Source organism: Vulpes lagopus, chromosome 15 (assembly GCF_018345385.1).
Source record: "Vulpes lagopus strain Blue_001 chromosome 15, ASM1834538v1, whole genome shotgun sequence".
Lineage (NCBI taxonomy): Eukaryota > Metazoa > Chordata > Mammalia > Carnivora > Canidae > Vulpes > Vulpes lagopus.
The window spans coordinates 49,285,461-49,312,883 of NC_054838.1; the positions used below are offsets into that span (position 1 = coordinate 49,285,461).

General features: G+C 36.0%; 1 protein-coding gene across 2 annotated transcripts in view; it reads right to left on the bottom strand.

Moving 5' to 3' along the window:
• The window catches only part of PGR (progesterone receptor), a 107,816-nt gene that overhangs the window by 68,181 nt on the left and 12,212 nt on the right, over window positions 1–27,423 (bottom strand). For both annotated transcript variants that reach the window (XM_041730587.1, XM_041730588.1), the window contains exon 3: window positions 400–516. In XM_041730587.1, coding sequence (XP_041586521.1) covers window positions 400–516 — 117 coding nt within the window. The remainder of the gene's footprint in view (window positions 1–399; window positions 517–27,423) is intronic.

The window sequence follows — 27,423 nt, forward strand, 5'->3', positions numbered from 1 at the left end:
CAGAATCAATTTTTGAGCTGGAAAGAATCTCAGTGCTCTCATTTTACAGATAAGGATACTAACATCCAGAAAGGGCTAGTGAATTATCAAGCCACACTGGCAGTCATGTCAGAGCCTAGATCCAACCCATGTAATTTAATAAGAGGTTGGTGAACTTCTCAGAACACCAATTTCTAGGCAGTACAGACAAATGAAGTCTTATTACTTCTCATAACAGATCTCAAAATGATGAAAATCTATAGTTAAGATACTGATGGTTGCTTCATTCAGACACCAATAATCATGACAGAAAAAGCAAAGCCAGAAAAAAGGTGAATAAGAAAACTAGGATTTTTCTGACTCACTGTTTTAGAGTATAAATATTCAACAGTATATTCATGATGAAAACAAAAGCATTACCTCCAAGGACCATGCCAGCCTGACAGCACTTTCTAAGGCGACATGCTGGGCAGTTTTTTCTGCGGATTTTATCAACAATGCAGTCATTTCTTCCAGCACATAAATAGTTATGCTGCCCTAAAAAACAAAACACAAATAAAAGTTATCTATGATATCTAAAGACCATTGGAAATTTTATGCACTGACAACTTAAAAAAACAAAAACAACAAATGCACATCAAGTGCATTAATGTCTCAGCCAGCCTCTTGCTTGCCATAAGTAAAAGCTGGTGATGCTCCAAATCTATTTAAAACGTTACTTGTGTCTTCAGAAGCCTTAATGAGATGAACACAATTTATAAATCGATTTGAGGGCTCCTTTAAAAATCTTTTGCACAATATTTCTGTGCATCTTCTTAATGGTGTCAATATCAGATTGCCCTTAGACCTTTCTATCATTTCAAGATTAACTACATGTTGTTGAGAAGTATTAGTCATGTAAAACAGTCAAACTGTAGTAAACTTTTTTCTTTCTGACATCTAAACCTTCAAGAAAACAGATACAGACTAAAGAATTTTAAAAGTCTCTAAAATAGACCTTTTATAAAATCTATTCACTTCATTCTATTGGAAAATCCTGGAACTATCTTACTTTTAAAGGGCCTAACACATGAAAAAAGATGTTACTGATTGTACTGACTTCACTGCCTAGTTTATTTTGGCTGCAAATTAGAAAACACAATAAATGGAAATAATAAAAAGGTAGAACAATTTAAAACAATGAGAAGTATTGAATGAAAGGGGACAAGAATTATAGAAGAAATGTGCATAAATGTGTGACTCTGGGATCATACGTGCAGGAGAAATAACATATGCTTCAAAAGGTCTGGAATATGAATTTACTATTTAACCATGATGATTTTGAACCACAAATGTGTTCCATTTAATAAAGCATGGAACAATCTAATTTACTCGGATTGAACAACAACAACAAAAAAAACAAATCTCAGCTTAAACATATAAACCTTAATTAACTGGAAAAAAATTTTGGCACTCTTTATTTTCCAGTAAATTCTTATAACACAGACCTAATCTTTTAACATTTGTAGCTTCCTTATATTTAGGTATGAAAGGTGATTTTAAAGATTATGGAATTCCCTTTAATATTTTGTATTACTCAACATTAAAATCAGATTCACTCTTTTGGCCAAAGTTTGTGGTAAAGGAACACAGAGGTACCTTAAACATTTGCTTAATCAAGCAGGGGAAAGAATATGTCATCTGCCCTTTTTGAAACATGGGGCAATATTACCAAAGATCTTTAATAGAACACCACATTTTTCTCTTTCTCCTTGAAAAATTTTGTATATATATTAGGGCAGAAAAAGCAAAGGGTAATTACTATTACGTCTTTTCCTTTAAATTACATATTCTCTTTTATTTGATGTTCTAGCTGTACTAACATCCTTATATTTCCCCCAAACTCTTTCATGCCTTTATGACTCTCCTCCCTTTTCTAAATACATCTGTTTGCCAAGCTCCTGGTCATGTTTCAATCTGGTCTTAACTGATCCCAGAAAGGCCTAGACATTTCTTCTGTGTAGCCAAATAAATACTCCATGTTTAATAATGTTTAATTTACTATTGTAAATACTGCTTTTCTGTTTCGCCTAAGTTTTGTGAAGTTAAAAACTAGGTCTTTTGTAAATCTTGTGTTAAATAACAGTTCAATAAATATTTGTTGAATATATGTGTACTTAATTATACTTAGTGCTTCACCTATAGCTATAACCATGATTTACTCAACAATATAAACTCGATAGTAATATTTCACTTATTGTCACATATAGTAAATTTTTAAAAAATCTCTTGCTCCAGATTTTTATTTACCAACTTTCAATGTTTTTATACAGAATACTTGTTAATTCAACAAGTTTCTTGCCTTCTTATATTAATAGACCATGAGTTAGTCTTTAACAAGCTTATTTTTTTATAGTTTTATTTTTTATTACAATTCTTAAAATTCCAGTATAATTAACATAGTGTTATATTAGTTTCAGGTACAATATAGTAGTTCAATGATTCAATACATTACCCAGTACTCATCATGATAGCGTATTTTTAATCCACCTTTATCTATTTCATCCATCCTCCTTCCCACTTCCCTTCTGGTAATCACCGGTTTGTTCCCCATATTTAAGAGTCTATCTCTTTTTCCCTTTGTTCATCTATAGCAAGCTCATATTTAACATCTACCTTTGCAAAGACAGAAGTTATTATTTATGAAAAATTTGTATTTAATTACCTGAAAAAGAGATTATTGAATGGCTATACTTAAATAGTATTTCCAACTGTTCTCTGTATTTAATATATTAATATAACTTCAAGTTATGTTAAAGGAATCATATTTTGTGAAAATAAAAGCACTATTAAAATGTGACTAGATCATTTTATATCCCTAATGATTTATTAAAATTTTAGATACAGGAAAAAAGTTCATTTTGTTTGAAATGAAATCTATTATTACCTACAAAGAGATTTACCTTTAAGATAAGAATTCTATATTATTTATGTTGCCTTATAAGCCCAAGTAAACACATTTCACTTAGGTTTGAGAGAAGTCACTTTTGCATGCCTTTCTTTGAAAGGGAGGGGGAAACGTAGTAAAATGGCAGAAGAAATGAATATATATGTCTAACAGATAAAGAACAAACAAGAAAAAGTTGGTATGGTGTGACTCATGAAGCACAGGCTTGAGGCAACATGAGCTGGTGCTCATGGAGGCATCCCTTCAACCACAAACACATAAATGCTGAATAAAATATGACAAAAGCATGTTGTTTACTTACAGTCTAGAACAAAAAAGTGTGTGTGTAGGAAATCTCAATAAGCCAGAAATTAAAAAGAAAGGCAGAAGGGTAAACTGGAATGGACTGTACAGTGGCCAAAAAAAGTTTCAGATCAGATACAGGACCTAGGAGCCAAGACCTGGGCTTCAACACTCACAAGGGGCCAGAATTTGTGGCCTCAGTCCCACTGGGGGGACAGCATGGGAACTGAACTTTATATAAAATGGAGAATCTCAAAAGGCTGTCTTTTCGTGAAAATTGAGCTAGAAAACACTATCCAGACTATGCTGATAAAGCCAGGAATCTGCCCAAAATTTTGGGTGGGGAGAAGAGCCACCCATGACTAAAAACAAAATATGCTAAACAAAAAAATCTTGGCCTCTATGAGAGGTGATTTTTACTACCACATGATGTATGAATCTGTGCCAAGTAATAAATACTGGTCTGGGACCAATAAAATTCCTTAGAATCCTGGGAAAGCCAAATGCAAAAACTCAGGTATGTACATATGCAAAAAAAGAGAGATCTGTATGAGAATATCTATAGAAACAGTATTTGTGGGGCACCTGGATGACTCAGTGATTGAGCGTCTGCCTTTGGCTCAGGGTGTGATCCTGGGGTCCTCGGATCAAGTCCTGCATTGGGATCCCTGGAGGAAGCCTGCTTCTCCCTCAGCCTATGTCTCTGCCTATCTCTCTGTCTCTTGTGAATAAATAAATAAAATCTTTAAAAAAAGAAACAGTATTTATAATAGTCCCAAATTGAAAACTCAAACAATAATCTATAGCATAATGTATAAACAAACTCTTTTATTGATTCAATGCATTATTATACAGCAATGAGAATATCTAGCCTATGCAAAAATGTGGATGGGTCCATAAATATAATATGTAAAATAATAAATGGAGAAAAACACTGCATGATTCCATTGATATAAAGTTCCCAGACAGGGAAAACCATTTATAATGTTAGAGATTGAGATGGTAGTTACATATGGGGAATGACTGGAGGGTGCAATAGGTTTTCTGGGAAGCTAATGATTTATAAATTGTTTGACCTGAATAATAATAGTATAGTTTCATTTACTTAATGATAATTCATTAAGCTTTACACTTCTCTTTGAGCACTTTCCTAAAATATGCCAATAAAAAGCTTTTTTAAAAATATTTTATTTATTTATTCATGAGAAACACAGAGAGAGGGAGGCAGAGACATAGGCAGAGGGAGTAGCAGGCCCCATGCAGGGAGCCTGATGTGGGACTTGATCCCAGGACTCGGGGATCACTCCCTGAGCCAAAGGCAGACGCTCAACTGCTGAGCTACCCAGGCGTCCCAAAAAGTCTTTTTTATTTCTTTTTAAAAATAGTTCCATCTGAGAGGATAGACTAGAGGACACTGATCCAACAAAGGGAGTTCTGTGTAGGGCCAATCATTTGAAGTTCAGAGACTGAGCATAGAAGTAAGGAGTGTCCAGAAAGAAGAGAGATATCACCTGCATTATAAGATTACAGTTGAAGCTTTCCAGTGAAATATCCCATGAATCCCACCAAGCATCCTGCTAGAGAAATAGCCAGTTATAATCATCCACCAAACACAGAGAAGTCCAGTGATAGTCACATTTGCACCTGCCAAATACAAATGTGTTCCTCCTTTTAACCTGGGCTTTCTTCCTATGCCTTGATATTGAAAAGGTCAAAATTAGCTATTAAGGGATTTTAGGAATGTGAGTATGGTAAATACAGAAGAAGGTGATCTTGTTGGTTCTTGCAACTTCAGGCCCTAACCAGTGGGCCTAAGCTCTAGCAAAGAAGAAACTAAGTTAGGTGAGAATTTGGGATTTGGATTTTCATGCTGTCCTGTGTATTTTGATCACTGAAATGAGACTGTGCTTTTGTTAAAAACTATGGGAACGGACCAAGATTTCATAGAGAAGATGAAACAACAACTAGACCATAGGTGTGCTGTTGTTAGAGGTCATGCTGACTGTTGGCATTGTGAAATACACACACACACACACACACACAAATATGAACATACATATAAAAACAATAACAGAATTATTTTAATACTGTTACAAATAAAATTGGAAACTAGTGCTTCTCAACTAGAGGCATTATTGCCGTGTTCCCATACAGGGCAAACCACCTCTGGAATGTTCTGCAATGCCTGGGGACCATTTTGCTTCACACAACTAGGGGCAGGTGCTACTGAGGACAGGCCAGGGATGGGATGCTCTGAAGCTCCCACAATGCACAGGGAAGTCTTAACAACAAAGAATTAATGGGCCCCAAATGTCAGCAGTGCCAACATTGAGAAATCTTAGTGTAAACTCATGATTGCCTCACTTTTTAAAAAAAGATGTGTTTTCCAGGTTGGTCCACTAAAAATGCCTAGAAGAAAACACAACTACAGCAGTAATAAACAGTGGTATCCAGAGTGCTGTCTAATATCATTTTGATCTGAAAGGAACCAGAACTCCTTGGAGGAATGGCTATCTAGGACTGTGGCAAGAAGTGTACAAATTGAACCTGTGATACTTTGTTGTAATAGAGTTGGATGTTATTGAAGGGTAATGAAACGGTGTTAAAGCCACATTGACCAAAAACAATTTGAACATCAAAAAGAATTTATTTCTAGTGATTAAAACATACTGACTATATAAAAAGCCATTAGTACACAATGACATGTAAGAAAGGAAAGAAAAAGAGTAAGAAACAAAACATACTCACTGGAAAGTAGTGGAGGATACTAAGGCACAAATTCATTACTCTGAAAATTGATAATCAAGGGGAAATAATCAAGCATCTTCCAGGCCTTCCAATATTTAAGATTACTAAATTATCTTTTGGAAGAGAGAAAGAACTATAAAAAAGATTTACATGATAAAATCAGAAGGAATAAGAGAAGTAGAAAATCACCCTTTTGCTATCCCTAAGGAAATGATGACCGCTTGTCAAGTCTGAAAAGACAATTAAAATACTCTGATTTTCAACTGCATATCTGCATGATGCCACATTTTCTTCATATGCTTCAACCAAAACAACATATTGCAACAGGCTGACTGCAGGCACAGATATGAGATGCAGCTGCATTCTATTAAGGCAGACATTAAAATGACTTGTAAAAATGTATAACAATGTCATACTTTTCATTATAATTTTTGGTCTGGAAAATTAACATCCAATGGGTTTGCTATTTTTTAAATGACTAAGTTCCAAAAAGTTATTTTAAATTTATAATATGATAAATATTGACAGATGTAATCCACATAATCAAAAACTCTTCAGGCTCTCAATACTTTTTAAGCATGTAAAGAAAAGAGGTCATAAGACCAGAATGTTTAAGAACCACTGGCCTGCACATGATCCTTATCAAAATGTTTAACCTGAATCTAACTGAAAAAAACACAAAACAGAAAAATCTGGATTGTGTGAATTTCTACAAAATGGCTGGCCTGGACTCTTCAAAATTGTCAATGTCCTGAAAGACAAAAAAAGTGGGAGGATCTTTTTAGATTAAAGGAGATGAAAGAGACTAGTTCACCAAAGGAAATACATAGTTCTTGATAGATCCTTCATGAAAAAAACAACCTATACAGTACACCTTGAGAACAATTGAGAAAATCTGAATATTGAGTATATATTAGATAATATTATTTTATCAATATTAAATTTTCTGGTGTGATATCAGGGTTATATTGCAGATTGTTTTTGCCCTTAGGAGATACGTTCTGAAATTTAGAAAGGTAAAATATGATGCCTGCAATTTACTTTCATATAGTTATTTATAGATATTCATTATACTATTCTTTCAAATTTTATGGATATTTTCTAGAATCTGAAGTTTTCTGAAGACAAGAGCAGAATGAGATAAAGGCTTGGACTAGTTTTTCACATTAGCCAATCTAGGGCTGGTTAGGTAAAACTGGAAAGAAGTCAGAGGGGAACACTGACTATTTGACAAGGTGAAAGGGAGATGGACAATAATGAAGCACTAAGTTTTAAGGTATCTTCATGTAAGATCCCAGGGGTTTTTTTTTTTGTTTGTTTTGGTTTTGGTTTGGTTTGAAGTGAAGGAAAAGGTAAGTGGGGAGGGGGAGAAGAAAGAAAACAATTTTTTACTAGGCTCCACACCCAGTGTGGAGCCCAATACAGGGTTTACATTCACGACCCTGAGAGCAAAACCTGAGCTGAGATCAAGAGTTGGACGCTTAACCAACTGAGCCATTCAGGTGCTCCAGAAAAAAATTTTTGAGTATAGTATGAGTCAATATGTTAGGAATTTAAATGGCTCATTTCATATAATCCTTATAACAAAATAGATAGTTACTACATAGGTATTTAACTTTTCCAAGGGGAAAATGACAAGCAAGGTACATGGAAGTACCTAAATATAAAGTAGACATAAAGTCTTGGGCTGAGAACAAGGAGGAAACAGAATACGTCCCTTAAGAACATCAGACATGGACATGTGACTCTTGAAAGGGACTGTTTGAGAGTTACATCACTGGCAGGAAGCAAGGGTAGAGAGAATGATATGGCACCTCCCATCTCTTATGCAAGAATACTGCCAAACTTCATCCTGAACCAGAGGCCACCCTAAGAATCCAATTTCTCCCAAGTATCAGGCAAACATGTCCTTCAGTAGAAGTTGAACATATTCCTAAAGCCTTACACAAAAGTGAGAATATGTGTTACTTTCATCTAAGAATAATAACTCATCCTGATAGAATTCTTGCCAATCCCAACATTTAGTGCTTCGAAGAGGAAATCTAATGTCAGCCTAATTTTTATTTCTTGGTAATGATCCAGTTTTTTTCTCCCCTGTTTTAACTCATGTATAATCTTTTCAATGTAAAGTTAAAACAGTGTTCAATATATGTATGCAAAGGTATAGATTTTTTCATTATATTTTTGGGGACACAGTGAGCGCTTTTGATATACAGAGTAAAATTTTTATTGAACTTTTAAATTTACTTCTGTTACCACCTATTAACTATAAGACCTTGAATAAATCATTTAACTTCTTGAGTTTTATTTTCCTGATCTATAAAATAATAGTTTGGGAGTTAAATAAAATAATTTGTTAAAATATGTGGGGCGCCTGGGTGGCTCAGTCATTTCAGCACCAACTCTTGTTGATTTTGGCTTAGCTCATGATGTTGGGTTTGTGGGATGGAGACCTCCCTCCTCCTTCCTCCCTCCTCCCTCCTCCAGTTGAGCTCTGGGCTCAGCAGGAAGTCTGCTTCTCTCCCTCTCTCTCTTCTTCTGCCCTGCCCCACCCCACCCCCCCAGCACACACACACACACTCTCTCTAAAATAAATAAATAAATATTTTAAAAATATGTAGCACTAGACACAGAATAAATGCTTAGTAGGTGGAAATTAATACAGTTCAATAAATACTTACTATCTTCTTTTTTTTTTTTTTTTTAATACTTACTATCTTCTATGTCCTAACATTGTTCTAGGTGTTCATGGTAAGATCCCAGGAGCTTACTTTCCATAATCAGTTAATACTCTTGCTTAACTTGTTTTTTAGTTTAGTCTTCAGAAACATTGATTATTTATGTGCTGAATATCTTCCCTCTATTCATATCTGTTATCTAACAGCACAGTGATAGGACCACACGGTTTATAGTAAGATAGATTGTGACTCAAATTCTAGTTCTTCCACTAGCTATACATTGATAAAATCATCTAAGTCTTAGTTTTTTCACTTTTAAAATGGAAATGAAGATAAACACAATATAAGGCTGTTTATGGAAAAAATGAATTAAGTTAGATAAAATACTTAGCACATTGGTACCACAGTGAGCCATGGCTTAATATTTTCATTACTGTGTCTTTTTCTTCATTGTGAAGTAATGCCTTAAATATGAACTCTACACAACTTATTCTATTTATGGTTCCCAGTACAGATTTTAACTCAGCCATTATATTTTTGGATCTTACTGTAGTATTTTCTTATCTCATCCAGCTGTTTTCATCTAATCTAGTTATTTCTTATGACACATGTTCTTGTGTCACAGAGGCCATCATCTTTTATCTTAATAACTCAAAGCAGATTCTAACCCAAATATTTCTTCTGTTTCTTTTAGCAAATCAATTTTAAGTATGCATTTTCCTAAATCAGATCTATTAATGAGGTGTTCGATCAATTTGATAAGACTCTGGTGGCAGAATGTAACTGTTCAGTGGGAGACTGGCAGTCACCAAAGTTTGGTATATTTAGGACATTCACCAAAGCTGGAAGCTAGAATGAGTTGGGTGAGTGAGAAATATTAGGAAATGGAATTATAGGGGAAATCCAATTGCAAAGACCCTGAGAGATGGCCTAGATTGTCAGGAAAGTAGTGAAACCAGTAACTTGAGGGTTAATAGGACTAATAAGTAGAACTGCAACTTTTTGCCTGAGTATACTTGTTCTTGAAATGCAGCCTGCCACCATGCTTCTACAGATAATATTATTTTTTGATAACATGTTAACAAAATGTTGATAGAGTTATTTTGCAGAGGCTCAAGTCTTCAACAGGACACTGCCAGAGCCAGTCAAAACCACTGACCTCTGTGCACAAGTATCTGATGAATGACCTTCTCACGTAGAAGGACCTAAAATTGTACCCATGGATCATGCTAAGGATGTCATTTTTCTGGTCATGGGTCCTGCAAAGGTGTAAGACGATGATCTGTGCAGGCACAGACAACAAAATGACTTCATCCTTCCCTACTTATTAATTTCCTTTAACTGCTTTTGAAAAATTTAATTTTATTTAAATACAATTAATTAACATATAGGTATTATTAGTTTCAGAGATAGAGTTTGGTGATTCATCAGCTGCATATAACACCCAGTGCTTATAACATCACTTGCCCTCCTTAAGCTCATCACTCAGTTACCCTAACCCCCTTCCCACCTCCCCTCCAGCAACTCTCAGTTTTTTCCTAAAGAGTTTCTCGTGATTTGTCTCCCTTGCTGATGACTTCCCATTCAGTTTTCCCTCCCTTCCTCTATGATTTTCTGCATTATTTCTTATATTCTACATGAGTGAAACCAAATAATTGTCCATCTCTGATTGACTTATTTCACACAGCATAACACCCTACTGTTGCATCCATGTTGATGTAATTGATAAGTATTCATCCTTTGATCACTGAGTAACATTCCATTATATATATATATATAAATATATTATATATATATATTATATATATATATATAATATATATATATATAAATGAGATATAGATATATCTCACATTTTCTTTATCCATTCATCTGTCGATGGACACATGGGCATTTTCCATAGTGTGGCTAATGTGGACATTGATGCTATGGACATCGGAGAGCAGTTGCCCCTTCAGATCACAACGTTTGTATTGTTGGGGTAAATATCCAGTAGTGCAATTGCTGGGTTGTAGGGTAGCTCTATTTTTAACTCTGAGGAACATCCACACTGTTTTCCAGAATGCCTGTACCAGTTCACATTCCCACGAACAGTGCAAGAGGGTTCCTCCATCTCCACATTCTTTCCAACATTTGTTGTTTCCTGACTTGTTCATTTTAGCTATTCTGACTGGTGTGAGGTGGCATCTCATTGTTATTTTGATTTGTATTTCACCGAAGCCCAGTGATGTTGAATATTTTTTCATGTGTCTCTTGGCCATTTGCATGTCTTTTTTGGAGAAATGTCTGTTCATGTCTTCATTCTTTCTTGACTGGCTTATTTGTTCTTGGGTGTTGAGTCTGATAAATTCTTTACAGATCTTGGATAATAGCCCTTTATTTGATATGTCATTTGCAAATATCTTCTCCCATTCTCTAGGTTGTCTTTTGGTTTTGTCGACGGTTTCCTTCACTGTGCAGAAGCTTTTATCTTGATGAAGTCCCAACAGTTTATTTTTGCTTTTATTGTCCTTGCCTCAGGAGATGTGTCTACTAAGAAGCTGCTACAGCTGATGTCAAGGGGCTGCTGTCTGTGTTCTCCTCTAAGGTTTTGGTGGAACCTATCTTATATTTAGGTCTTTCATCCATTTTGAGTTTATTTTTGTGTATGGTATAAGAAAATGGTCCAGTTTCATTATTCTGCATGTGCCTGTCCAAGTTTCCCAACACCATTTGTTGAAGAGACTGTCTTTTTTCCATTGGTTATTCTTTCCTGCTTTGTCAAATATTAGGTGACTATTGAGTTGAGGGTCCATTTCTGGATTCTTTATTCTGTTTCATTGATGCATGTGTCTGTTTCTGTGCCAGTACCACACTGTCTTAATGATTACAGCTTTGTAATAGAACTTGAAGTCAGGCATTGTGATGCCCCCAGCTTTGGTTTTCTCTTTCAACATTCCTTTAGCTATTTGGGATCTTTTTTGTTTTTTGTTTTTGTTCCATACAAATCTTAGGATTGCTTGTTCTAGCTCCATAAAACATGCTGATGGTTTTTGATAGGGATAGCATTGAATGTGTAGATCGCTTTGGGTAGCACAGACATTTTAATAATTTATGTTCTTCCAATCTATGAGCATGGAAAATTTTTCCATTTTTTTATGTCTTCCTCAATTTCTTTCATGAGTGTTCTATAATTTTCATAGTACAGATCTTTACCTCTTCAGTTATGTTTATTCCTAGGTATCTTATGGTTTTTTGGCGCAACTGTAAATGGGATTGATTCCTTAATTTCTCTTTCTTCTGCCTCATTGTTAGTGTATAGAAATGCAAGTCATGGGGATCCCTGGGTGGCGCAGTGGTTTGGCGCCTGCCTTTGGCCCAGGGCGCGATCCTGGAGACCCGGGATCGAATCCCACATCGGGCTCCCGGTGCATGGAGCCTGCTTCTCCCTCCGCCTGTGTCTCTGCCTCTCTCTCTCTCTCTGTGACTATCATAAATAAATAAAAAAAAAAAAATTAAAAAAAAAAAAAAAGAAATGCAAGTCATTTCTGCGTGGTGATTTTATGTCTCATGACGCTACTGAATTTGTTTATTGGTACTAGTAATTTTTTGGTGGAGTCTTCTGGCTTTTCTACACAGAGTATTGTGTCATCTGTGAAGTTAAGAGTTTGACTTCTTCTTGGCCAATTGGAATGCCTTTTGTTTATTTTGTTTGATTGCTGAGGTGAGGACTTCTAGTTCTATGTTGAACAACAGTGGTGAGAGCGGACATCCCTGTCGTGTTCCTGATCTTAGGGGAAAAGCTCTCCGTGTTTCCCCATTGAGAATGATATTTGCTGTGGGCTTTTCATATATGGCTTTTATGATACTGAGGTATACTCCGTCTATTCCTACACTGTGGAGAGTTTTAATCAGGAAAGGATGCTGTATTCTGTCAAATGCTTTTTCTGCATCTATTGGGAGGACCTCATGGTTCTTCTTTCTTTTATTAATGTGATATATCATGCTGATTGATTTGCAAATGTTGAACCACCCTTGCAGCCCAGGAATAAATCCCACTTGGTTGTGGTGAGTAATCATTTTAATGTACTGTTGGGTCCTATAGGCCAATATCTTGGTGAGAATTTTGGCATCCATATCCATCAGGTATTTTGGTCTATAATTCTCCTCTTTGGTTTTGGGATCAAGGTAATGCTGGCCTCATAGAATGAGTTTGGAAGTTTTCCTTACATTTCTTTATTTTAAAACAGCTTCAGAAAAATAGGTACTAGTTCTTCATTTTTTTATTTTTTAAAGATTTATTTGTTTATTCATGATAGACAGAGAGAGAGAGAGAGAGAGAGAGGCAGAGACACAGGCAGAGGCTGTCCCTGCATGGAGCCTGACGCAGGGCCCGATCCCAGGACTCCAGGATTGCATCCTGGGCCAAAGGAAGGTGCCAAACCACCGAGCCACCCAGGGATCCCCATAGTTCTTCTTTAAATGTTTGGTAGAATTCCCCCAGGAAGGGGGATCCCTGGGTGGCGCAGCGGTTTGGCGCCTGCCTTTGGCCCAGGGCGTGATCCTGGAGACCCGGGATCGAATCCCACATCGGGCTCCCGGTGCATGGAGCCTGCTTCTCCCTCTGCCTATGTCTCTGCCTCTCTCTCTCTCTCTCTCTGTGACTATCATAAATAAATAAAAAAAAATTAAAAAAAAAAAAAGAATTCCCCCAGGAAGCCATCTGGCCCTGGACTCTTGTTTGTCGAGAGATTTTTTTCATTATAGAATAAATTTCCTTTTTGGTTGTGGGCCTAAGTGTTTTATTTCTTCCTGTTTCAGTTTTGGTAGTCTGTATGTTTCTAGGAATGCATCCATCTCTTCCAGATTGCCTAATTTTTGGCATATAGTTGGTCATAATATGTTATTATAATTGTGACTTTTCAATGTTGGTTGTGATCTCTCCTCTTTTATTCATGATTTTATTTATTTGTTTCCTTCCTCTTTCATTTTTCATAAGTGTGGCTGGGAATTTATCAATCTTATTAATTCTTTCAAAGAACCAGCTCCTAGTTTCCTTGATTTGTTCTGTTCTTTTGGTTTCTATTTCATGGATTTCTGCTCTAATTTTTATTCTCTTCTCCTGCTGGGTTAAGGCTTTATTTGGTGTTCTTTTTCCAGCTCTTTAGGTAAAAGGAATGGTATTTGAAACTTTTCTTGGTTCTTTTTTTTTTTAAGATTTTATTTATTTATTCATGACAGACACACACAGAGAGAGGCAGAGACACAGGTAGAGGGAGAAGCAGGCTCCATGTAGGAAGCCGGACGTGAGACTCGATCCCGGGTCTCCAGGATCACGCCCTAGGCTGAAGGCGGAGCTAAACCGCTGGGCCATGGGGGGCTACCCCTTTTCTTGGTTCTTGAGAAAGCCTTGTGTTGCTATATACTTCCTTCTTAGGACTGCCTTTGCTGCATCCCAAAGGTTTTGAACCACTGTGTTTTCATTTTCATTTGTTTCCATCAGTTTTTAAAAATGCTTCTTTAAATTCATTATTGACCCATTCATTCTTTAACTTCCAAGTACTTGTGGTCCTTCAAAATTTTGTCTTGTGATTGAGCTCAAGTTTTAAAGCATTGTGGTCTGAAAATATGCAGGAATAATTTCAATCTTTTGGTACTAGTTGAGACCTCATTTGTGACTGAGTATGTGATATATTCTAGAGAATTATCCATGTGCATTTGAGAAGAATGTGTATTCTGTTGCTTTAGGATGGAATGCTCTGAGTATATCTGTGAGGTCCATTTGGTCCAGTGTGTAATTCAAAGGCCTTGCTTATTTGTTGATCCTCTGCTTAGATGATCTGTTCATTGCTATGATTACAGTGTTGAATTTGCTTATATAATTTGCTGCTGCCATATTAGGGACATATATATTTACAACTGTTAGATCTTCTTGCTGGATAGACCTTTTTATTATGATATAGTGTCCCTCTTTACCTCTTATTAAAATTTGCCTCTTTGATTTAAGATTTAATTTGCCTGCTATAAGCATTGCTACCCTCATCTTTTTTTTTTGATGCTCATTGCTATGATAAATGATTCTCCACTCCCCTCACATTAAATCTGGATATGTCTTTGGGTCTATAATGATTCTCTTGTAGCACCATATTGATGGGTCTTGATTTTTTATCCAATTATACACTCTGTATCTTTTGATTGGAGCATTTAGCCCATTTGCATTCAAGTAGCTTTTGAATGATATGAATTTAGTATTGTTGTATTACCTATTAAGTCACTGTTTCTGTAGATTGTCTCTGTTCCTTTCTGGTTTATGTTACTTTTGGGCTCTCTATTTGCTTTATGGTTTCCCCTTTAATATTTCTTGCAGGGCTGGTTTAGTGATCACAAATTCTTTTATTTTTGTTTATCCTGGGGAACTCTTTATCTCTCCTTCTATTCTGAATGACAGCCTTGCTGGATAAAATATTCTTGGCTGCATATTTTTCTCATTTAGCACACTGAATATATCATGTTAGTCCTTTCTGGCCTGCCAGGTCTGTGGATAGATCTGCTGACCACCTCATGTTTCTACACTTGTAGGTTAAGGTCCTCCTGTCCTGAGCTGATTTCAGAATTTCCTCTTTGTCTCTGAAATTTGCAAGTTTCACTATTATTGTTCCAGCTATAAATTTTTATGAATGGGGTTCTTTGTGCCTCCTGGACTTGAATGCTTGTTTCCTTCCCCAGATTAGGAAAGTTCTCAGCTATGATTTGATCAAATATACCTCTCTCTTTCTTCTTCCCCTGGGACCCCAATTTTCTAATATTTGCTTTATGGTATCACTTATCTCTTGAATTCTCCCCTCATGATTCAGTAGTTGTTTATCTCTCTTTTTTCTCAGTTTCATTGTTCCTCATCATTTTGTCTTTTATATCACTGACTCCTTCTTCTGTCTCATTTATCCTAACAATTAGAGTCTCCATTTTTAAAAATTACATCTCTGTAATTGCCTTTTGTTTTGTTTTGTTTTGACACAATGAGATTTTAGTTCTTTTATTTCTCTAGGAAAGGTTTCTCTAGTGTTTTCTATGTTTTTTTTTTTCAAGCCCAGCTAGTATCTTTATAATCATTATTCTCAATTCTAGTTTTGACATCTAGCTGCCTCTTTTTCTCTTTTTTTTGGTGTGAGTTCTTCTATCTTATCATTCTGTCCAGAGAAGAAGAATAGATGAATGGGAGAACAAAATACAAAAATAGCAATGATGACCCCAGAAAAAATACACTAATCAGAAGAGATTAGAAACCAAAAAGACAAAGAAAAAAGAGAATAAAATCAAACAGGTGAACAGAACAAAATATTAAACTAGATCCTGGGTGTATTTTGGTTTGTTAGAAGAAACTAGATCCCAAATTTGTAAAGAAAAAATATTTTATATATATACAAAAATAACATTGAATACAATGAAGGGAAGCCGATATATATATATATATATATATATATATATATATATATATATATATATATATATATATAAAATATACCAAAAAAATAAATGTAAAAAATGAAAATTTAAAAATACTAAAAAAAGAGTTGATAAAATAAGAAATTTGCTTGCAAAAAGTGGTCATTTTTCTATTTGTAGAATTGCAGCTTTTCTCTCTTAAATATCTGGTTGAGTTTGCAGGTGTTCAGAATGATTTGACAGCTGAATTTCAAGGATCAAATGAAACTAGGGTTCCCTATTCCTCTGCCATCTTCCTCACTCCTCCTCCTTTATCTGACTTTGAAGTCGCATTGTTCCTCTCTTCTATACACATCCTTCCCCATTTGTCATTAAATATCTCTGATTCTTCCCCTTCAAGGAGATAGATTTGAGCCAGACTTCTATTTTCTTGTTTGGCTGCTTCTTGAATAAACCTTTTCTTTGCTGCATACTCCATGTATAAGTGATTGGCTTTGTTTGCACATCTGGCATATCAACTTGGGTTTGGTTATACTGGTAAGGTTAGAGCTGACTGAGCCAGAGGGAATGGTAGTGAAAAGGAAGGTCAGAGTATAACAGGGCAAGACTAAATTGGGCCTTGGAGACCACTGTAAGAACTCTGATTTTTCTCTGAAGGAAATATAGTGCCATTGCAGAGTTTTGAGTAGAGTGGCATAATCTGGCTTATATTTTAATAGCATCATATTTTGGCTTCTAGTTTGAGTATACACTTAGATGCCTAAATTAATGTCTAAATTACAGACCTCGATGTCTAAATTCTTACATTTGCAGAAAAGGGAATAACTCCTCCAGCAATTCCTGAGAACTAAAGGAGATAATGAATAGAGCACCATCATGTGTCTATTATAGTACCTGGCATATAATAAAAACACAAAAACACAAGGGTGGAAATAGAACAGTTAAGAGGCTATCATAATAAACCCAAAGAAGAGTAAATCATGGTGATAAGAGGTCATATTCTAGATATATTCTAAAGGAGGAACTAAGTAGTTTACAGAATCTTACAGGTGATATTGTGATATTTAACTTTTCTAAGTCTTCAATACTACTGTTCAAAATTTGGCCCTCTTCTTCTCTTCATTTCCTTTTAATTTCTTTCTGACTGTGGATCAGTTTCTCCTTCCTGAGGCAGGTCTTGCTGTTCTCCTTATGAACAAAACAATGCCTCTGGATCTCTTCTGACCTCTCTTCTAATTACCTACATATATTTTAAGTTTCAAAACACCAAATTGAAAAAAAAAAAACACCACCAAATTGTATGCAGCATCCAACTAGTTACAGGGGATACTTTCAATTATGTATTTAGCTAATCAGTAGGCATTTATTTTTATTTATTTATTTATTTTAAAGATTTTATTTATTTATTCATGAGAGACACAGAGAGAGAAAGAGGAAGAGACACAGGCAGAGGGAGAAGCAGGATCCATGCAGGGAGCCTGATGTGGGACTCCATCCAGGGACTACAGGATCAGGCCCCAGGCCGAAAGCAGCGCTAAACTGCTGAGCCACCCGGGCTGCCCAGCAGTAGGCATTTAGAGAAGAAACTACATACAAAAGTTTAAAACCCACACAATTATGTTATCTTAAGAAAATTTTACATAATATTGAGAAACGGAGTATATATCTACAAAAATATGAAAAAAATTACAAAACTATTTGTCAACAAGGTTGCTTAAATCATTGTGGTACTCTGATGCAAGATTATGCTACTCTGCTGCAACACTGACTTTTTACACGTGTAAATGGTACTTTCACTCACATCTCTGAGTTTATTGTTTAAGTATTGTACTGAATTTATCAATGTTCAATTTCATTATTTTGTTCAAACTTCTGTTTTAGCATGTCAGGTGACAAGATCCTGTTACAATTCTCCAGAGTCACTCTGGCTTCATCTGAAATTGGCCTTGTAAAAAACTAGAATTATGTGGCTAATTAATAAGCATTTTCTTACTCATTAAGCCTAGGATCCTTTATAGTTATATAAGACTGTACAATTGTCAGATTTTTAAGGCTTTTATGATAAATGTCTTAACCAGTTGCTATTTTTACCATGTTTTACTTCAAACACAGTGCCAAATGGTGTGGTTTAGTAAAAGCAATTTAGTCTTTGGAGTTTGGCAGAACTGGGTTTGATTACCAGCTCCCCTATTAACTGGCTGTGTGACTTTAGGCAAGTTATCTTCCCTTGATGTCTAAATTCTTACATTTGCAGAAATGGTAATAACTCCTCCAGCAATTCCTGAGAACTAAAGGAGATAATGAATAGAGCACCATCATGTGTCTACTATAGTACCTGGCATATAATAAAAACACAAAAAGAGAGTCTTGATCCTCCCTCCCTCCCCTCTCACAATTTTTAGAATTCTCCCTGGAGAAGAGAGCATTCTCGGTCAGGGCAATTCCTATATGCCTTCTACAGTTTAACTTTACTACTTTAGGGAATGAAAAGTAGTTTCTCCTCAGCAAATGACTGAAGGTCGATAATCTAGATGGAACAGTATTTTCAATAATCTTAATACTGGCTCCCTAGCATCACCTTCTGCCCATTTTCTTTTTTGCTTTTAGAGTTAACTTTCTCAAAAAAACAAAGTTAACCATGTCACTTCTCAGCATAAAGGCTGGGTCCCCCTGAGTAAAGCAGTACTTTATTGTGCATAATAAAGAGGTGATTAGGTCATTAAAATGCAGTAGAATAGGAGCTAACTTTTGACTTGTTAGTTGAGATGTTCAGTAGTCATCTATGAAGATATCAAGTCAGCAGTTGGATATATGAGTTTGGAATTCAGGGGAGTAGTCTGGGCTGAAGATAAAAAAAAACTTTTAGAGATATCAGGATGATTTATCTAAAGCCATGAGACTAGATTTGATCTCTAAGGAAGTAAGCATATATAAAAAAGGGAAAGGGTCCAAATACTGAGCACTGGGCCCTCTAATAGGAAAAGCTAAAGGAGGAGAGGAGACCAAATACAGGCCAGTAGGGAAAAATCAAGAGAGTGTGGTGTCCTGAAGGCCAAGAGAAAAGTATTTCCAGGAAGCTGGAGCAATCAACTTTCAAATGCTACGGATAGATCAAGTAAAATGGGACTGAGAATTGCCCATCAGATTTTTGCTATGTGGTAACCTTGACAAGGGAAGTTTTGGTGGAATGAGTAGCAGTCCAAAAGACTGATTGGATGGGTTTAAGGAAGAATGGGAGAAAATTCATTGGAGGAATTTGGCTGCAAAAGGAGTAGAAAAATAGAAGGCAGTTGAAGGATAAGTAAATCCGGCAGAAATATTTTGCCTCTATTTTAATATGGGAGAAATAATGGCATGTTTACATGCTGATAGAAATGTTCCACCAGAGAAGGGGGGGAAATTGTGATTTAAGGAGGGGGAAGGGAAAAATTGCTGGGGCCTGCATCCACAGCAGAACATGGATCTGGGGCATGAGGGGAGAGTGCTGGCCCTGACGAGCAATGCAGATCTCTAGTAACAGGAAGAAAAGTTGATTCTAGGTTGGATGCTACATGAGTACATGTGGTGGATGCATTTTCAGAATGCATTTCAGAATTTCACGGTCATCAGTTGAAAATGAGGGTGGGAGAGTATTGGAAGGCTAAAAACTAAATAACAACAGAACCACCTGCAGATGTCTATTTTTCAAGATGATCTTTACATCACAAAGGGATGTCTTGCAAAAATGAGTTACTTCATTTTTCTAACAAAAATTTTGCCTTTAGCTTGAAAAGGCAGATGCAGTGTCCCTTCTGCTAAATATCTTCTAAGTAGCATATCACTGTGACACTTATCAGAGGAAACATCAGCAATTTGCAATATATATCCTTTTATTTAAAAAACGTAGTTTAAATTTGAAATCTTTAAGTACTGTGCAGTCAGAAAAACATTGTATTGTAAAAATGACTTGCATAGTTATGCCTCGTTATGTTGTAAAATATAATTAAGATTCTACTGTATTATAAGGGCCCTGCGTTAAAAATCAACCATAGTAATGGTTAAGTTTTCAACTTAGTTGCTGCAGCCACACTAAATGTTTTATGTTCATTATCTTTGTTTTCATTCCCACTTTTTAAGTGTGTGAGCAAAAACTCACAACTTACCAAAAATAATAGCTGGAAGAGGTTATTTAGTCTCATAGTAGTAAGAAAAGATTCTTTCTTGGAAATAGTAGGACTTACTTCAAATCTTTAAAAAAATAAGAAGAGTTAAGCTTTTATTTTCACTTGGAGTATTCAACAAATGATCCTGAAACTACTGGCTTATTATACAAAGAAAATATCTCAGGGAAGTCAAAAATGTAGGTATTTTAAGGAAAAAAAAAATAAAAGCATGGGAAGATGGAGGTATATATTTTATAATCCTGAGTGGGAAGTTTTCTAATACTGACATGAAATCTAGAATTCAAACCAAATTTGGTCAATTTTATTACATAAATACATTTCTAAACTTTTTCTTTAAGACAAAAAAAATAAAAGGACAAATTGGGAACCTATTTGTAATACATGTATAAGTCAAAAGAATGTTATTACTAATATGCAAGATATTCTTACAAACCACTAAGAAAAAAAGACCAAAAAAGGACAAGAAACATGAAACAATTCATAAAATACAGTCTACAGAAATATGAAAAATGTTCAATGCACAATAACTATTACTGATTAAAATAATAATGATCATTCTAGCAATCAGGTTGATAAAACAATGAATAATGACCATTTGAGAGTTAAGGGCAATTTGGTGTTATGTATTCATTACTTGCCTCAACAATTACATTTCTAGAAACTAGCTCTCAAAAAAACAAACACCAAATACCAAAATAGAACTCTAGAAATGTGTAGTAATACCTCTAGGTGGATATTTATTACTACATTATTTGTGAAAATGAAAATAGCTCAAACGTCTGTTAATAGGAGATTAATAAATTATGATACATACTTACAATGAAATACTCTGTGACATCTGAAAAGACTGAGCTAGCTGGTTATATTACAGATGTGAAAAGGTATCTATAATATAGGATCTTGTGTAAAAAAGAAAGCTATAATATCATTTGGGTTTAAATGATTTCATCCATTTGATATTACTATGTATAGAAAATTATCTGAAAAAATAAACACCAAACTGCTTACTGACAGGATACAATATGATGATATGCTTTGTTTTCAGGCATAGGAATGCATAGGAATATTCTAAAGAGGCCACTATTACACATCAACCTAGTGTCTGATTTCCCCCCACACTAGCGCTGCATTGTCTGAGCTAGCCTCTGATCCTTAGTGTGGTCTAATGGTCTTAGTACACCATTTTTGACCTTCAAGTATCCTAGGAAGTTAAAATGGACCAACAAAGAATGACATTTTCAGAGGAATAATTCAGGACAAAGCTTAAGGTTACCCTGCATCATGAATTAAGGAATCCAGCCTGACTACATAAAGCCAAGAACTGACAAATGGTCATAATTCCTCATTTATGATTTCAAAATACAAAAAGACTTGTTAACAAAAGTGTTTGCTATAGTTATTTATACTTCACATGACCTAACTTCCATTTGGCAGCAGAACCTGGCCCAAACTCACATTTTATAGGCTGTGTTCATACATTTTGCTGTATGATATTAATGTGTTTCATTATGAAGTTTTATTCTAGATCATATGAATTGTGAAACACATCCGGCCTAAAAGATTTTAGCTTAGAGATTTTGTACATGTATTAAGAAATAAACTTATAGACTGTATTGAAAGTGGTGCCTGCTATAGTTTTGCAATTCAGAAGCCTTGAAAATTATAATAAATGTTTATAAAACAATGTACTTTTACTATCTGTACTTTTACTACCATGTTGGGTTCTGCAGAAGGTTACAAAAGATAAATAAGCTATAATGCCTAAATTCAAAGAGTTTTAGATTCCATCAGGGAGGTAAGAAAAAACTGTAAGTATAACACAGGTAATAAAAACTAAATGTGGTTTGGATCTGAGGGTAAAAAAAATCATATCAACTACAGAGACCAAAACAATGAATGTTTTTGTGTGAAAGGTAACATGTTACATGGACTGCTGAGAATGCATGATTTTAAAGCAAGTATTATAATAATGGCTGTTATAACTGAAAAGTATGCAATAAACAAACATACAATTTAGCTAGAGCATGGAACATGGTCCAGGATCCAAGAATATCTCGTATATATAATATTTTTGTGTTCTTTGGGGTGATTGCTTTTGTGATATTTTCAAAGGAACTTACTCATGGTCCACACTCACCAATTGCTTATCCAATCTCATAAATCACTTTGCCACAGAAGAGAAAATAACACTGAAAATATTTTTTTTTCTGAAGAAATGATTACTGTGGAGTACAATGCTACAAAAAATTATGGTTCCTTAAAATTTTATATAAAATACATAACACCAAAGCCTATAGCAGCAGTTGAGAACCAAACAACTGATTACATTTTAAAAACTGAGCATGAAGATTTACTTCTGTATCTTGTAATAGTTAGAGTAAAAAGGAAAATACAATAGGCTGACAAATTATGTGACATATGCACTATGTGTTTATAATATGAAGGTCATCCAGGAACAAGAAGGATATTGTGTTTATCTTCCTTTCTGCAAATTAGGCAGATATGGAAGGTCGAAAGAGTGTTTTTCTAACATTCTAAATGAAGATAAAGTTTAAAAATCCAGGGAAGTAAAAGATTAGAGTGATTGTCTTAAGTACCAATTATTTTAATCAGTCCTTTAAGGAAGTGATTGATAAAAGATTCCCTGGAGTTACTTTGTTTTGCTGGCAAAGACAGAGCTCTAAAATTCAGATGTGATTTTCAGATGAGAAGTTCATATTCTGTTCAAATGTTAAACAGCTGAATTTGAAATCTTGATCAAATGTTCATCCTGCCTTTGCACAGATGTCAAAAAGGTATCAGCGAACAGTCAGGAGCGGTCTAGGACTCACTCAAGTGCTGAGCAAACATTCGCTTGAGGCCTAACGGTCTCTTGCTTGGAGAAATGATATTTAAAAAGAAAATGTTGGCAGAGAATCGTTTGTCCAAGTAGATTTTAAGTGGAAGAATGAACCATATATATATATGATTCCGGCGCATTCCTTCGTGTTTTATACCGCATAGGCAGACGAGGCGGAGCTGGCTTGAAGGACTGGGCCTGGGCTGCGGGGCGCGCCCGGAAAACCAATCCCCGGGGAAACCGTGTTTCTGTCTGAAGAATCGCAAAGTGATTGACGTCTACTCAGACAGCGGACATTGCAGGGAGGCGGCAGGGAGGTGCGGAGCGCAGCCGTGCGGTGGGAGGCCCTGGCCCGGCCCGGCCCGGCCTCCGTACCGCGGCGACCTCCGAGGAGCCGGCAGGACCCGCCGTCGGCCCCGAGACCCCGCGCGACGCGGCGCGAGGACAGGCCCACCGCGGACCCGGCTCCGCGCCGACGCCACCGGCCCGCGGGCCTCTGCGGGGACCCCGCAGTCGGCCGCCCGGTTCCGCGGCTCGCCCCGGGACATCACAGCAGGCTATTTGTGTGATCAAGGAAAATAAGACACACCTCGTGGCAAGGAAGGGGGGGCTCTCAGGAGGATTAAATGACTCGATACAGCAGGGCGCTGGGATGCCGCCCGTGCCCGGGCGCCTGGGTGGCCCCGGGGTCGGGGCGCCGCCACGTCGCAAGCCGGTGCAGCCGCTCTGAAAGCCAGCCTGGAGCTGCCTCAAGAAGTTAAAAATGGAGCTGCCCTATGACCCAGCGACTGCACCACTGGGATCTACCCCAGAGACACAGATGCAGTGATCCGAAGGAGCACCGGCCCCCAATGTTCCCAGCAGCAGTGTCCGCAAGAGCCAGACTGCGGAGGGAGCCTCGCTCGGTGCCCATCGACAGGCGAACGGACAAAGAAGATGCGTCTGCGTACACGGTGGAATAGGACTCAGCCATCAAAAAGAGGACGAAGTCTTACCGTTCACACTGATGTGTATGGAACTGGAGGGTATTGTGCTGAGCAAATAAATCCATCAGAGAAAGACAATTATCATTTTCTCTCATTCATGCGTGGAATAAGAGAAACAGTGCAGAGGATCATGGGGAAAGGAGGGAAAACTAAAAGGGAAGAAGTCAGGGAGACAAACCATGGGAGACTCTTAACTCTAGGAAACAAACACAGTTGCTGGAGGGGAGGTGGGTAGGGGATGGGGTAACTGGGTAAAGGGCATTAAGGAGGTCATGTGATGTGAGGAGCCCTGGGTGTTATATACAACTGATGATTAACTGAAATCTACACCTGAAACTGGTAATGTACTATATGTTGGCTAATTGAATTTTTAAAAATAACAGGATTTTAATATTATGAAGTATTATGCAATAGTTCAAAGAACAAGCTAGGACTATAAATAAACATACAGAGCTTCAAATTGTTACATGAAAAAATGATGAAGGATTATTAGATATAGAATACCTTTTATGTATTAACATTTCATAAAAACATTATCTATACATACACACACGTTAAAAAAAACTAAGGCAGAGAAGAATGGTAGAGAAGGGAACAAATTAAAGGTATTGATCAAAGAGGACTTGAAACTTACTGGTAATGTTTTACCTTTTGGAGGAGAATGCATTAGTGTGTTACTTGAGTAATTAAAGTATAATAAAGGCTGAAGCAGAAGCACTAGCTGTTAGAATTAGCATGTATATCTTGATAACAATGCCTCCCTCCTCAGATTCTTGCAGTGGTGCTAAGATGCAGGTTCTGAAGGAGCATTAATAATTTGGCAACCCTAAATAGCAAAATATTAAGCAGATGATCCCCAGTACAATTTTCACTATTTCTTTTTCAGTAAAGTGGAGACTTTACTGGATCATACTGCAAAATTGTGCTTAAAACCATCTTAGTACTCACACTATTATGCTGAGAAACATGTAGCATAAAGATAAATTATCCAAGGATTTACTATTAAGAATATTTATTATTATTTACAAAATTTAGAACTCCAGTGAATTACTTCATGTTTATTTTTAGGATAACAGAACAACTGCCACAGTGTAGATTCTACTGGAGAGAAAATTAAATAAGATTATTGGCAAATTATCTTCCCAAAAGCCCAAATTTTAATCGAAGAAATTAAGGTGAGAGAGATCTGGACTACAAAAGACAGAGAAAACATTATAGAGCTCTAAAGTCAGAAAATAATCCATGAATTGGTCAATTAAAATTTGAATGTATAATTGGGCAGGCTTCAAAACAAGGAAAGTTATTAGGGATAAAGAGGAACATTACATAATTATAAAGGAGTTGATTCTCCAAGAAGATATAACAATCATTAACGTATATGCATCTAACAACAGAGCATTAAAATGTTATGAGGCAAAAGCTGATAGAATTCCAAGGAGAAATAGATGAATCCACTATTATATTTAGACCTTTCAACATCTCTGTGTCAGAAATGGAGAGATCCACTGGGCAAAAGGAAAGAAAGAAAGAAAGAAAGAAAGAAAGAAAGAAAGAAAGAAAGAAAGAAAAAAATAGATGAAATCAACAATATCATTCAACTGGATATAATTGACACATGTAGACTACTTCACTCAAAAGCAGATTACACGTTCTTAAGCCCACATGGAACATTCACCAAGATGAACCATATTCCAGGTCATAAAAACAATCCTTAACAAATTTGAAGAATAGAAATTATACAATGATCTACTTTTAGACTGCAATGAAATTGAACTTTCAACAGAAAGACAACTGGAAAATTATAAAACATGGAGATTTTACAACACACTTTTTTTTTTAAAGATTTTATTTATTTACTCATGAGATACAGAGAGAGAGAGAGAGAGAGAGAGGCAGAGACACAGGCAGAGGGAGAAGCAGGCTCCGTGCAGGGAGCGCTATGTGGGACTCAATCCTGGGACTCCAGGATTATGCTCTAGGCCGAAGGCGGTGCCAAACCGCTGAGCCACCCAGGCTGCCCTTACAACACACTTTTAAGTAACACATGATTCAAAGAAAAAAATCTTGAGAAATTTTTTAAAAATTGAATTTAATAAAAATGAAAACACAAATTAGCAAAATATGTGATATATACTTATATGTAAGCAGTGCTTACAGGGAAACATAGCATTTATAAATATAGCATTAAGCGTATATTTTAGAAAAGAAGATCTAAACTTTACCATCATTGAAGCCTTCACTTAAGCAAACTAGAAAATGAAGAGCAAATTAAGTCACAGCAGAAAAGAAATAATAAAAATTAGGTCAGAAATCATTGACATTGAAAGCAGGAAGTCAGTAACAGAAAAAAACAAAACCAAAAGCTGGTTCTTTGAAAAGATCAATAAAATCAACATAAGCCTCCAGGTAGGCTAATTAAGAAAGAGAACACAAATTGTTAATCTCAGAAATGAAAGAGGGATATCACTATAGACCCTACAGACATTAAAAAGATAATAAAAGAATAACATGAACAACTCTATACCCACAAATCTGATAGCCTAAAAGAAATGGACCAACGCCTTAAGATACACAATCTGCCAAACTCACACAAGAAGAAATAGACAATCTGAACTGGCCTATATCTATTAATGAAATTGAATCAGGAATTAATAATTTTCCAAAATAGAAAGCACCATGCCCAGATGAGTTAACTGGTGAATTCTGCCAAAATTTAAGGAAGAAATTATATCAATTCACCACAATCTCTTTGAGATAGAAACGGAGGGAATGCTTCCTAACTCATTCAATGAGGCCAGCACCACCCTCATATAAAACCAAAGACAGACAGCACCAGAAAACTACAGCCGATATCTCTCATGAACATAGATGCTAAAATCCTCAACAAAATCTTAGAAAATCAAATCCAAAAAACTTTAAAAAGAAGTCTACAACACGAACAAATGGGATTTATCCTAGGTAGGCAAGAATGGTTCAACATTGAAAATTAATGTATTCTATCACATTAATAAGCTAAAAAAAAGCAAAATCACATTATTTTATCAATAGATGCAGGAAAAAGCACTTGAAAAATACAGCACTCATTCATGAACTAGAAATAGAAGTGAACCTCCTAGACTTTTAAAAATATCTACAAAAACCCTACAACTGGCGTTCTCACCATTTAATGGTGAGAAACTGGAAGCTTTTCTATTTGATCAGGAATAAGACAACTCACCACTGATTTTCAACACTGTAGTGGAAGTCCTACTAATGCAATAGGACAAAAAGAGGAAATAAAAGGTCTACTCATTGGGAAGAAAGAAATAAAACTGTCTTTGTTGGCAGATGACATGATCTTCTATGTGGAAAATTCAAAAGAACAGACAAAACAACTCCT